Source organism: Triticum urartu, chromosome 7 (genome assembly GCF_003073215.2).
Source record: "Triticum urartu cultivar G1812 chromosome 7, Tu2.1, whole genome shotgun sequence".
NCBI classification, from domain to species: Eukaryota; Viridiplantae; Streptophyta; class Magnoliopsida; order Poales; family Poaceae; genus Triticum; species Triticum urartu.
In genome coordinates, this window is record NC_053028.1 from 520954838 (window position 1) to 520969552 (window position 14715).

Here is a 14715-nt window from a genome sequence, read left to right on the forward strand (position 1 = left end):
AGAAGGGCAAAGGGAAGAAGGGGAACTTCAAGAAGAACGGTAAACAAGTTGCTGCTAAAGTGAAGAAGCCCAAGTCTGGACCTAAGCCTGAGACTGAGTGCTTCTACTGCAAAGGGACTGGTCACTGGAAGCGGAACTGCCCCAAGTATTTGGCGGATAAGAAGGATGGTAAAGTGAAAGGTATATTTGATATACATGTTATTGATTGTACCTTACTAATGCTCGCAGTAGTGCCTGGGTATTTGATACTAGTTACGTTGCTAATATTTGCAACTCGAAACAGGGGCTACGGATTAAGCGAAGATTGGCTAAGGACGAGGTGACAATACGCGTGGGAAATGGTTCCAAAGTCGATGTGATCGTCGTCAGCACGCTACCTCTACAGCTACCTTCGAGATTAGTTTTAGACTTGAATAATTGTTATTTGGTGCCAGCGTTAAGCATGAACATTATATCTGGATCTTGTTTGATGCGAGACGGTTATTCATTTAAATCCGAGAATAATGGTTGTTCTATTTATATGAGGAATATCTTTTATGGTCATGCACCCTTGATGAGTGGTCTATTTTTACTAAATCTTGATAGTAGTGATACACATATTCATATTATTGAAGCCAAAAGATATAAGTTTAATAATGATAGTGCAACTTATTTGTGGCACTACCGTTTAGGTCATATTGGTGTAAAGCGCATGAAGAAACTCCATGATGATGGGATTTTGGAATCACTTGATTATGAATCACTTGATGCTTGTGAACCATGCCTCATGGGAAAGATGACTAAGACTCCGTTCACCGGAACAATGGAACGAGCAACAGACTTATTGGAAATCATATATACTGATGTATACAGTACGATGAGTGTTGATGCTTGTGGCGGGTATCGTTATTTTTTTACCTTCATAGATGATTTGAGCAGATATGGGTATATCTACTTGATGAAACATAAGTCTAAAACATTTGAAAAGTTCAAAGAATTTCACTATGAAGTCGAAAATCATCGTAACAAGAAAATTAAGTTTCTACGATCTGATCGTGGAGGTGAATATTTGAGTTATGAGTTTGGTCTTCATTTGAAACAATGCGGAATAGTTTCGCAGCTCACGCCACCTAGAACACCACAGCATAATGGTGTGCCCGAACGTCGTAACCGCACTTTATTAGATATGGAGCGATCTATGATGTCTCTTACTGATTTACCGATATCGTTTTGGGGTTATGCTTTTGAGACGGCTGCATTCAAGCACTAGTAGAAAAAGGGTCAAACGTGAAGCACATTAGTGCCAGTTTGATTTTGGCCCGGTACTAATGGTACCATTAGTGCTGGTTCGAACGGATTTGCATTAATGCCGGTTCGTGTTGAACCTTTAGTACCAGTTCGTGGCACGAACCGGTACTAAAGGGGTGGTGGCAGGCTGGCGTCAGGCCGGGGCCCCACGATCACCTTTAGTACTAGTTCGTGGCACGAACCGGTACTAAAGGTCTAACCTTTAGTACCGGTTCGTGCCATGAACCGGTACTAAAGGGGTCTGACCTATAGTACCGGTTTGTGACACAAACCGGCACTATAGGGCAATTTTCAAACTCTACCCCCCCCCCCTGTGTGTCGCCATTTCACTTCTGAAAAAATCAAAAGAAAATGATAAAAACTTCAAAAAATAAAATCCTTCGAGAGGTAGTTATATTACTACATCTACTAGTTAGGAAAATTTAAAAACTACAATTTGGACATGTTTTGCAAAAAGTGTAGGGAAAATGTAAAACGGCTATAACTTTTGCATATGATGTCGGAAAAAAACGTATAATATATCAAAAAATTCAGCACGAAAATCCGCATCCGATGGAGACGGCCTATGGCCTGTTTGGAATCTTTTAGAATCCTCAAATTCCAAAAGGAAAAAAGATATGGTCAAATTTCAGTTTGTTTAAAAAAATTTGGTTAAATCTGGTCAAACTACTTATTCAAGAAGTATTAATGTTACTACATAATTATTCAAGAATATTAGTGTTACTAAATAATTATTTCAATTTTTTGAATTTTGGTCAAATCTGGTCAAACTATGGTCAAACTATGGTCAAACTATGGTCAAACTTATTCAAGAAATATTAGCGTTACTAAATAATTACTGTTTTTTAGAATAATAGTTTCAAACTCAAACGGTGAAATGTGTGACTTCATGCTCAAGCTAAACTCCTGAGGGTTAATAGGATTGACATCTTACTATTGTCAGGAAAACAACAAGTGCAGACTCGGAAACGAAGGAGAATAGAACCCGAAAGTTAAGCGTGCTCGGGCTGGAGTAGTGAGAGGGATGGGTGACCGGTCGGGAAGTTAGATGATTTGGAATGAGTGATCCACACTTGAGCAGTTAAGAGAGGTGATTAGAGACTAAATCATCAAATAATTCAAAAAATTTAAAAAAAAATCCAAAATTTTCAAAAAAAAATTCAAAAAAAAACCTTTAGTACCGGTTGGTAACACCAACCGGTACTAAAGGTCCCCCATACCAGGGCGCGAGCTCACGCCACGTGGTGGCACTTTAGCGCTGGTTCGTGCCGAACCGGTACTAAAGGGGGGGGCCTTTAGTGCCGGTTATGGAACCGGCACTAAAGGCCCTTACGAACCGGCGCTAAAGCTCCGTTTTCTACTAGTGAAGTTAAATAGGGCACCATCGAAATCCGTTGAGACGACACCATATGAACTATGGTTTGGCAAGAAACACAAGTTGTCGTTTCTTAAAGTTTGGGGTTGCGATGCTTATGTGAAAAAGCTTCAACCTGATAAGCTCGAACCCAAATCGGAGAAATGTGTCTTCATAGGATACCCAAAGGAGACTGTTGGGTACACCTTCTATCACAGATCTGAAGGCAAGATATTCGTTGCTAAGAATGGATCCTTTCTAGAGAAGGAATTTCTCTCGAAAGAAGTGAGTGGGAGGAAAGTAGAACTTGATGAGGTAATTGTACCTGCTCCCTTATTAGAAAGTAGTCCATCACAGAAATCAGTTCCAGTGATTCCTATACCAATTAGTGAGGAAGCTAATGATGATGATCATGAAACTTCTAATCAAGTTACTACTGAAGGAAATATGCCCTAGAGGCAATAATAAAGTTGTTATTTATATTTCCTTATATCATGATAAATGTTTATTATTCATGCTAGAATTGTACTAACCGGAAACTTAGTACATTTGTGAATACATGGACAAACAAAGTGTCACTAGTATGCCTCTACTTCACTAGCTCATTAATCAAAGATGGTTATGTTTCCTAGCCATGGACATGAGTTGTCATTTGATAAACGGGATCACATCATTAGCACTATTGATCATTTAGTTTATTGCTATTGCTTTCTTCATAACTTATACATGTTCCTATGACTATGAGATTATGCAACTCCCGAATACCAAAGGAACACTTAGTGTGCTATCAAACATCACAACATAACTGGGTGATATAAAGATGATCTACAGGTGTCTCCGATGGTGTTTTTTGAGTTGGCATGGATCGAGATTATGATTTGTCACTCCGTATACCGGAGAGGATCTTTGGGCCCTCTCGGTAATGCACATCACTATAAGCCTTGCAAGCAATGTGACTAATGGGTTAGTTACATGATGTTGCATTACAGAACGAGTGAAGAGACTGGCTGGTAACGAGTTTGAACTAGGCATTGAGATACCGACGATCGAATCTCGGGCAAGTAACATACCGATGACAAAGGGAACACCATATGTTGTTATGCGGTTCCACTAATAAAAATCTTCGTAGAATATGTAGGAGCCAATATGGGCATCCAGGTTCCGCTATTGGTTATTGACCAGAGAGGTGTCTCGGTCATGTCTACATAGTTCTCGAACCCGTAGGGTCTGCACGCTTAACGCTCGTTGACGATATAGTACTATATGAGTTATGTATGTTGGTGAAAAAATTTTGTTCGGAGTCTCGGATGAGATCACGGACATGACGAGGAACTCAGGAATGGTCCGGAGATAAAGATTGATATATGGGATTGTAGTGTTTGGTCTCCGGAAGGGTTCCGGAATTCACTGGAAGGGGTTCCGGATGTTCCCCGAGATGTTTGGGTACGAGAACACTTTATTTGGGCCAAAGGGAAAAGCCCACAAGGTTTTTGGAAAGAGCAAATGGAAGTTTTGCGGAGTCCAGGGGCCAGATGCCAGGGTCCCTGGCGTCTGGGTCCAGACACCGGGAACCCTGGCGTCTGGTCCTGGAGTCCGAGAAGGACTCTTGCCTTTCGGGTGAAACTGACTTTGCATATGCTTTTACTCCAAGTTTTCGACCCCAAGGCTCAACATATAAATAGAGCTAGGGGTAGGGCTAGCACCCAAGACACATCAAGAAACACCAAGCCGTGTGCCGGCAACCCCGTCCCCTATAGTTTATCCTCCGTCATAGTTTTCGTAGTGCTTAGGCGAAGCCCTGCAGAGATTTCACTTCACCAAGACCATCATCACGCCGTCGTGCTACCGGAACTCATCTACTACTTCGCCCCTCTTGCTGGATCAACAAGGCGAGGACGTTATCGAGCTGAACGTGTGCTGAACACGGAGGTGCCATACATTCGGTACTTGATCGAGACGGATCGTGAAGGCGTACGACTACATCAACCGCATTGATAAACGCTTCCGCTTTCGGTCTACGAGGGTATGTAGACACACTCTCCCCTCTCGTTGCTATGCATCACCATGATAGATCTGGCGTGTGCGTAGGAAATTTTTTGAAATTACTGCGTTCCCCAACAGTGGCATCCGAGCCAGGTCTATGCGTAGATGTTATATGCATGAGTAGAACACAAAGGAGTTGTGGGCGTGGGTATATACATATTGCTTGCCGTCACTAGTTGATTCTTTATTCAGCGATATTGTTGCATGAAGCGGCTCAGACCGACATTACGCATATGCTTACGCCAGACTGGTTCTACCGATGTGCTTCGCACACAGGTGGCTGGTGGGTGTCAGTTTCTCCAACTTTAGTTGAATCGGATTCAATCAACAGGGTTCTTTTTGAAGATCAAAAAGCAATCACTATACCGCGTTGTGGTTTTTGATGCATAGGCAAGAACGGTTCTTGCTTAGCCTGTAGCAGCCACGTAAAACTTGCAACAACAAAGTAGAAGACGTCTAACTTGTTTTTGCAGGGCATGTTGAGATGTGATATGGTGAAGACATGATGCTAAATTTTATTGTATGATATGATCATGTTTTGTAACAGAGTTATCGACAACTAGTAGGAGCCATATGGTTGTCGCTTTATTGTATGAAATGTAATCGCCATGTAATTGCTTTACTTTATCACTAAGCGGTAGCGATAGTCGTAGAAGCAATAGTTGGCGAGACAACAAGGATGCTTTGATGGAGATCAAGGTGTCAAGACGGTGACGATGGTGATCATGACGGTGCTTTGGAGATGGAGATCAAAGACACAAGATGATGATGGCCATATCATATCACTTACATTGATTGCATGTGATGTTTATCCTTTATGCATCTTATTTTTCTTAGTTCGGGGGTAGCTATATAAGATGATCTCTCACTAAATTTCAAGGTATAAGTGTTCTCCTTGAGTATGCACTGTTGCTACAGTTCGTCATGCTGAGACACCACGTGATGATCAGGTGTGATAAAGCTCTACGTTCATATACAACGGGTGCAAGCCAGTTTTGCACAGGCGGAATACTCGGTTTAAACTTGATGAGCCTAGCATGTACAGATATGGCCTTGGAACACTGAGACCGAAAGGTCGAGCGTGAATCATATAGCAGATATGATCAACATAGTGATGTTCACCATTGAAAACTACTCCATCTCACGTGATGATCGGACATGGTTTAGTTGATATGGATCACGTGATCACTTAGATGATTAGAGATATGTCTATCTAAGTGGGAGTTCTTAAGTAATTTGATTAATTTAACTTTAATTTATCATGAATTTAGTACCTGATAGTATTTTGCATATCTATGTTGTTGTAGATAGATGGCCCGTGTTGTTGTTCCGTTGAATTTTAATGCGTTCCTAGAGAAAGCTAAGTTGAAAGATGATGATAGCAACTACACAGACTGGGTCCGTAACTTGAGGATTATCCTCATTGCTGCACAGAAGAATTACGTCCTGGAAGCACCGCTAGGTGACAAACCCATTGCAGGAGCAACGCCAGATGTTATGAACACCTGGCAGAGCAAAGGTGATGACTACTTGATAGTTCAGTGTGCCATGTTTTACGGCTTAGAACCGGGACTTCAACGACATTTTGAACGTCATGGAGCATATGAGATGTTCCAGGAGTTGAAGCTAATATTTCAAGCAAATGCCCGAATTGAGAGATATGAAGTCTCCAATAAGTTCTACAGCTGCAAGATGGAGGAGAATAGTTCTGTCAGTGATAATATACTCAGAATGTTGGGTACCACAACCACTTGACTCAGGTGGGACTTAATCTTCCTAATGATAATTTCATTGACAGAGTTCTTCAATCACTGCCACCAAGCTACAAGAGCTTCGTGATGAACTACAATATGCAAGGGATGGATAAAATGATTCCGAGCTCTTCGCAATGCTAAAGGCTGCGGAGGTAGAAATCAAGATGGAGCATCAAGTGTTGATGGTCAACAAGACCACCAGTTTCAAGAAGAAGGGCAAAGGGAAGAAGGGGAACTTCAAGAAGAACGGCAAACAAGTTGCTGCTAAAGTGAAAAAACCCAATTCTGGACCTAAGCCTAAGCCAGAGGCTGAGTGCTTCTACTGCAAAGGGACTGGTCACTAGAAGCGGAACTGCCCCAAGTATTTGGCGGAGAAGAAGGATGTCAAAGTGAAAGGTATATTTGATATACATGTTATTGATGTGTACGTTACTAATGCTCGCAGTAGCGCTTGGGTATTTCATACGGGTTCAATTGCTAATATTTGCAACTCGAAATAGGGGCTACAGATTAAGCGAAGATTGGCTAAGGACGAGGTGACGATGCGCGTGGGAAATGGTTCCAAAGTCGATGTGATCGCTGTCGGCACACTACCTCTACATCTACCTTCGGGATTAGTATTAGACCTAAATAATTGTTATTTGGTGCCAGCATTGAGCATGAACGTTATATCTGGATCTTGTTTGATGCGAGACGGTTATTCATTTAAATAAGAGAATAATGGTTGTTCTATCTATATGAGTAATATCTTTTATGGTCATGCACCCTTGATGAGTGGTCTATTTTTACTAAATCTTGATAGTAGTGATACACATGTTCATAGTATTGAAGCCAAAAGATATAAGTTTAATAATGATAGTGCAACTTATTTGTGGCACTGCCATTTAGGTCATATTGGTGTAAAGCGCATGAAGAAACTCCATGCTGATGGGCTTTTGGAATCACTTGATTATGAATCACTTGATGCTTGCGAACCATGCCTCATGGGCAAGATGACTAAGACTCCATTCTCCTCAACAATGGAGCGAGCAACAGACTTGTTGGAAATAATACATACTGATGTATGCGGTCCGATGAGTGTTGATGCTCGCGGCGGGTATCGTTATTTTCTCACCTTCACAGATGATTTGAGCAGATATGGGTATATCTACTTAATGAAACATAAGTCTGAAACATTTGAAAAGTTCAAAGAATTTCAGAGTGAAGTGGAAAATCATCATAACAAGAAAATTAAGTTTCTGCGATCTGATCATGGAGGTGAATATTTGAGTTATGAGTTTGGTCCTCATTTGAAACAATGCGGAATAGTTTTGCAACTCATGCCACCTAGAACACCACAACGCAATGGTGTGTCCGAATGTCGTAATCACACTTTATTAGATATGGTGTGATCTATGATGTCTCTCACTGATTTACCGCTATCATTTTGGGGTTATGCTTTAGAGACGGCTGCATTCATGTTAAATAGGGAACCATCAAAATACGTTGAGACGACACCTTATGAACTGTGGTTTGGCAGGAAACCCAAGTTGTCGTTTCTTAAAGTTTGGGGCTGTGATGCTTATGTGAAAAACTTCAACCTGATAAGCTCGAACCCAAATCGGAGAAATGTGTCTTCATAGGATACCCAAAGGAAACTGTTGGGTACACCTTCTATCACAGATCCGAAGGCAAGATATTCATTGCTAAGAATGGATCCTTTCTAGAGAAGGAGTTTCTCTGAAAAGAAGTGAGTGGGAGGAAAGTAGAACTTGACGGGGTAATTGTACCTACTCCCTTATTGGAAAGTAGTTCATCATAGAAATCAGTTCCATTGATTCCTACACCAGTAAGTGAGGAAGCTAACGATAATGATGATGAAACTTCTGATCAAGTTACTACCGAACCTCGTAGGTCAACCAGAGTAAGATCCGCACCAGAGTGGTACGGTAATCCTGTTCTGGAGGTCGTGTTACTTGACCATGACGAACCTATGAACTATGAGGAAGCGATGATGAGCCCAGATTCCGCAAAATGGCTTGAGGCCATGAAATCTGAGATGGGATCCATGTATGAGAACAAAGTGTGGACTTTGGTTGACTTGCCCGTTAATCGGCCGGCCATAGAGAATAAATGGATCTTCAAGAAGAAGACTGACGCTGACGGTAATGTTACTGTCTACAAAGCTCGACTTGTTGCAAAAGGTTTTTGACAAGTTCAAGGAGTTGACTACGATGACACCTTCTCACCCGTAGCGATGCTTAAGTCCATCCGAATCATGTTAGCAATTGCCACATTTTATGATTATGAAATTTGGCAAATCGATGTCAAAACTGCATTCCATAATGGATATCTTAAAGAAGAGTTGTATATGATGCAACCAGAAGGTTTTGTCGATCCAAAAGGTGCTAACAAAGTGTGCAAGCTCCAGCGATCCATTTATGGACTGGTGCAAGCCTCTCGGAGTTGGAATATACGCTTCGATAGTGTGATCAAAGCATATGGTTTTATACAGACTTTTGGAGAAGCCTGTATTTACAACAAAGTGAGTGGGAGCTCTGTAGCATTTCTGATATTATATGTGGATGACATATTGCTGATCGGAAATGATACCGAATTTCTGAATAGCATAAAAGGATACTTGAATAAGAATTTTTCAATGAAAGACCTCGGTGAAGCTGCTTATATATTAAGCATCAAGATCTATAGAGATAGATCAAGACACTTAATTGGACTTTCACAAAGCACATACCTTGATAAAGTTTTGAAGAAGTTCAAAATGGATCAAGAAAAGAAAGGGTTGTTGCCTGTGTTACAAGGTGTGAAGTTGAGTCAGACTCAATGCCCGACCAATTCAGAAGTTAGAGAGAAAATGAAAGTCATTCCCTATGATTCAGCCATAGGTTCTATCATGTATGCAATGCTGTGTACCAAACCTCATGTGTGTGTTGCTATTAGTTTGGTAGGGAGGTACCAAAGTAATCCAGGAGTGGATCACTGGACAGCGGTGAAGAACATCCTGAAATACCTGAAAAGGACTAAGGATATGTTTCTCGTTTATGGAGGTGACAAAGAGCTCGTCGTAAATGGTTACGTCGATGCAAGTTTTGACACTGATCCGGATGACTCTAAGTCACAAACCGGATACGTATTTTTATTAAATGGTGGAGCTGTCAGTTGGTGCAGTTCCAAGAAGAGCGTCGTGGCGAGATCTACATGTGAAGCAGAGTACATAGCTGCTTCGGAAGCAGCAAATGAAGGAGTCTGGATGAAGGAGTTCATATCCGATCTACGTGTCATACGTAGTGCATCGGGTCCAATGAAAATCTTTTGTGGCAATACTGGTGCAATTGCCTTGGCAAAGGAATCCAGATTTCACAAGAGAACCAAGCACATCAAGAGACACTTCAATTCCATCCACCATCAAGTCAAGGAGGGAGACATAGAGATTTGCAAGATACATGCGGATCTGAATGTTGCACATCCGTTGACTAAGCCTCTCTCACGAGCAAAACATGATCAGCACCAAGACTCCATGGGTGTTAGAATCATTACAATGTAATCTAGATTATTGACTCTAGCACAAGTGGGAGACTGAAGGAAATATGCCCTAGAGGCAATAATAAAGTTGTTATTTATATTTCCTTATATCATGATAAATGTTTATTATTCATGCTAGAATTGTATTAACCGGAAACTTAGTACATGTGTGAATACATAGACAAACAGAGTGTCACTAGTATGCCTCTACTTGACTAGCTCATTAATCAAAGATGGTTAAGTTTCCTAGCCATAGACATGAGTTGTCATTTGATGAACGGGATCACATCATTAGAGAATGATGTGATTGACCTGACCCATCTGTTAGCTTAGCACTATTGATCATTTAGTTTATTGCTATTGCTTTCTCCATAATTTATACATGTTCCTATGACTATGAGATTATGCAACTCCCGAATATCGGAGGAACACTTAGTGTGCTATCAAATGTCACAACGTAACTGGGTGATGATAAAGATGCTCTACAGGTGTCTCCAATGGTGTTTGTTGAGTTGGCATAGATCGAGATTGGGATTTGTCACTCCAATTGTCGGAGAGGTATCTCTGGGCCCTCTCGGTAATGCACATCACTATAAGCCTTGCATGAAATGTGACTAATGAATTAGTTACAGGATGTTGCATTACAGAACGAGTAAAGAGACTTGCCGGTAATGAGATTGAACTAGGTATGATGATACCAACGATCGAATCTCGGGCGAGTCACATACTAATGACAAAGGGAACAACGTATGTTGTTACGTGGTTTGAACGATAAATATCTTCGTAGAATATGTAGGAACCAATATGAGCATCCAGGTTCTGCTATTGGTTATTGACCAAAGATGAGTCTCGGTCATGTCTACAGAGTTCTCGAACCCGTAGGGTCTGCATGTTAGCGTTCGATGACGATCAGTATTATGAGTTTATGTGTTTTGATGTACCGAAGGTAGTTCGGAGTCCCGGATGTGATCACGGACATGACGAGTCGTCTCGAAATGGTGGAGACATGAAGATTGATATATTTGAAGGTTATGTTTGGACACCGGAATGGTTTTGGATGAGTTCGGGCATATACCGGAGTACCGGGGGGTTACCGGAACCCCCCGGGGGCTTAATGGGCCTACATGGGCTTTAGTGGAAGAGAGAGGAGCCGACCAAGAGGTGGGGGCGCCCCCCCAAGCCCAATCCGAATTGGTAGGGGGGCGGGCCCCCTTTCCTTCTTCTCCTCTTCCCCTTCCTTCCCCCTCCTAGTAGGAGTAGGAAAGGGGGAGTAGGAGTAGGAATCCCCCCTTGGGGGCGCACCATGAGGGCCGGCCGGCCCCCTCCTCCCCTCCTTTATATTAGGGGTAGGGGGGCACCCCATAGACACACAAGTTGACAATTGTTTTAGCCGTGTGCGGTGCCCTCCTCCACAGATACACACCTCGGTCATATCGCCGTAGTGCTTAGGCGAAGCCCTGTGCCGGTAACTTCATCAACACCGTCAACACGCCGTCGTGCTAACGAAACTCTCCCTCAGCCTCAACTGGATCAAGAGTACGGGGGACGTCACCGAGCTGAACGTATGCAGATCACGGAGGTGCCGTGCGTTCGGTACTCGATCGGTTGGATCACGAAGACGTTCGACTACATCAACCGCATTTCTTAATACTTCCGCTATCGGTCTACGAGGGTACGTAGACACACTCTCCCCTCTCGTTGCTATGCATCTTGTAGATAGATCTTGCGTGATCGTAGATTTTTTTGAAATACTGCGTTCTCCAACACAATCATGAAATGTCATACCAACAATTCTACGTATATCCGCAAAATCCTCATAGAAGCATCTCTAACACCAAAACTTGCAGCCCCTTTTGGACCCGTATAGGCGCTCCAAAAACACTTGTTAGATCAGCCTGCACGTGTCGCACCATCCTAAAGAGGGCATTTCGGCACGAAACCCTTTCGATTAAGGTCCCACCCATCCATATAGTTCATAATCACTCGTCTATCATTCGTGTTCCACGATGACAATCTGACATGGATTTTAGTTTCAGCAATTAATACAATGCCAAGCTATATACACGATTGACGCTTATCGATTCATAAAACTCCCATTGATGTATCTCTTATATTAAAACCGGCACCCCTTTTTCGCGTTCGGCCAAGCGCCGAAAGCACGCTTACTAGATCACCATCCACGTGTGGCGTCGTCTGGCAAACTATGTATCCTTGCATATGTATTTTTTGCACCGCTCATCAAGGAGCAAATAGGCAATGAAGCCAATGAACAAAGCTGTACACAGTCATGGAGATGGAAACTGCAATGCTTATCATAAAACCCTCCTTTTTCATTTCAGCAAAAAGAAATAAATAGAAGGAAAAGCATTCTGGCCTTACACTGTCCGCTTCTCCTCCCACCTTTATAAATGGCCAACGCCCGCACTAGGCCCCCACCATCTCCCCTTCCCCACCTCCGCCTCTCTCCCCCAAAACGCCAAAAACCCAAACCCCACTCGGCGAAGAAGAAAAAGAAGCGGCGGAATGCAGGAGGCGGGGATGTCTGCGCTGTGGAACACCGTGCACGGGTGGTTCACCCCATGGGTGCGGTTCCTCGTGCTACACCTCATCGTAGCCACCATATTCGTCACCTCCAGGGCCACGTCCTCGGCGGGGAGCGGAGAAGACGCTCCGGCCGGGGCTGTCGGCGAGAGGAGGAGCCTGTCCCTCGTGGATTCAATGGCAATCGACCGGCCCCACTTCACCGCTCCCGCCCCTGAGGCCCCGGTGACCGGAGTACTGGATCTGGGACAGCCCGACGAGCAACCGCCGCCGCTCCAGATGGAGCCGGAGGATCAGGGTGAGCACGACGCGTTTACAAAAGAGGGTGAGCACGACGAGCACACGCACATGGAGAGGAGCATGTCGGAGGCGGCGGTCGAGGCCGAACTGCCGCGGCTGCCGACGCGGCTGCGCAAGTCTGCGAGCGACAAGCCGGCGTTCGCGCACTTCGTGGCCGAGTCGGACACGAAGGAGGTGGAGGCGCGCAGGCAGGCGACGAGGAGGGACGCGGAGCGCCGCCGTCCCCTGGTGGCGGAACCGGAGGAGCCGGCGTCGGAGGTGGAGATCGAGGAGGCCGGCGGCGAGGTGGACGCGCGCGCTGACGAATTCATCAACAAGTTCCACCACCAGCTGAAGATGCAGCACATGGACTCATTCATGCGCTCCCAGAAGAGGCTCCACCGCCGCCGGGCAACTGTGGCGCCAGAGGCGTCTTCCGCGGCCGCAGGTGCTCCGTGATGCTGCACAGGGCTTCCGCGCTAGCCTAGTGGATGGATGGATAGCTCAGTAGTCCTAATAATAAATCAAACAAAACCTGGCTCGGAATCTTTGTCAAGAAATAGCAATGGCGGCGAGCCAGCTCTCAAGGGTTAAAATAAAATAACGGATGTGGTGTGCATTCTGTATCTCTCCAGGCTTTCGGACCCGTGTCCTTTGGCCGTGTGATGCGCTGTGGAATCTGATTTGCGATGTTTCTTTCTTCTGCACCTGTCTGTCACCGTTCGGCTATTTAGTTTAGACAGACAACGAGCACATTCCTCTCGTGCGGGTTTGTATGTAAGTTTGGCTTCTGCCCAGGTTCAATTTGTTGATCACGTCCACATCCGTATAGGCGGCCAATTGTCCGTTGACTGCCGGGGTTGGATATGCTGCAGCAGACAATCGGCTCTGTATGCACAGTGCGAAAAGCATACGCAGAGCATGGTTATAAGGGTAGAACTGTATATGTTAGGAAATTAGGCAGTTTTTTTAACCGTAATTTAAATTAGCATCACTATAGATTACTGGCAAATCACATCCAACAGATTAGGAACACGTAGGACATATGCAGATGGCTCAAAGACACATGTCAAGCGAGAAAGGTTCAGGACATACTAGGGCATCAGACACTGACGCAACAACATCTTCGGCAAGGATGGTGAAACAAGATGGTCGTCCCGGGTAGAGGTAGTAGTCAAAGCAAAGAGACCGTCGTCTAGGATGTAGTCGAACTTGAGGGGACAATCGCATTGAAACACTCCCCAAGAACCTTTTCACTCCTCGTTTGGTGCTGGTTCTCACGGGACGTGGCTTCAGAGGTCTGCACACCCGAATGGCTGTGCATGTAGTCGCCGGGATGTGGTCACCGGGGAAACAACTCAACACAACAGATGTGTGTGTTTTGTTGCACTAGCAAGTTTTCCCGGGTGGACCACTTCTGCCCCCCCCCCCTCCCCCCAAAGTTTTGCCACTTCTGGCCGAATTTGGGCCCAGATGGGCTATGCACCTTAACTAGCAAGGGTTGTAACCTACTAGGGACCCTCCAAAATATTCTGAAAGATTTCATAATCTTTTGGACCCTTCCGAAAGTTTCATAACCTTCTCAAATTTTTTGGGACCATTCAAGACACTCCACGGCATCACAGGAACACTTCGGGAGTCGATTGTCTCATTCTCCATTATCTCCTAGTTCTATTATCACAAGAACACTAGCCATTAAGCGTGTGACCCTACACGTTCGATAATATTCGAACATGTCTCAAACAACTTCCGGTCAATAATTATTAACGGGATCCGTACACCCATAATAATTATCACATACTAACAAAGATCTTTATCGAGTGAACATTCTATTATTGTAGACAAATCCCTTTAATTTGTGATATTACCCAAAAAGGCGAGACTTTTCGGTATCCCTATGATCAATACCTAGTTATTCTCGTTACCGGTTCGCACTCT

General features: G+C 44.0%; 1 protein-coding gene across 1 annotated transcript; it reads left to right on the forward strand.

Annotated features, from left to right (window-relative positions):
• The first annotated feature begins 12452 nt into the window (after nucleotides 1-12452).
• On the forward strand, nucleotides 12453-13508 carry LOC125522998. Its single transcript, XM_048688035.1, has one exon. It carries the CDS (start codon nucleotides 12481-12483, stop codon nucleotides 13234-13236), a length of 756 nt encoding a protein of 251 aa, XP_048543992.1. The 5' UTR covers nucleotides 12453-12480; the 3' UTR covers nucleotides 13237-13508.
• Nucleotides 13509-14715: the final 1207 nt, after the last annotated feature.

What these genes read in the sequence shown, in the direction of transcription:
- LOC125522998 (XM_048688035.1), top strand. Translation starts at nt 12,481, where the DNA reads ATGCAGGAGGCGGGGATGTCTGCGCTGTGGAACACCGTGCACGGGTGG.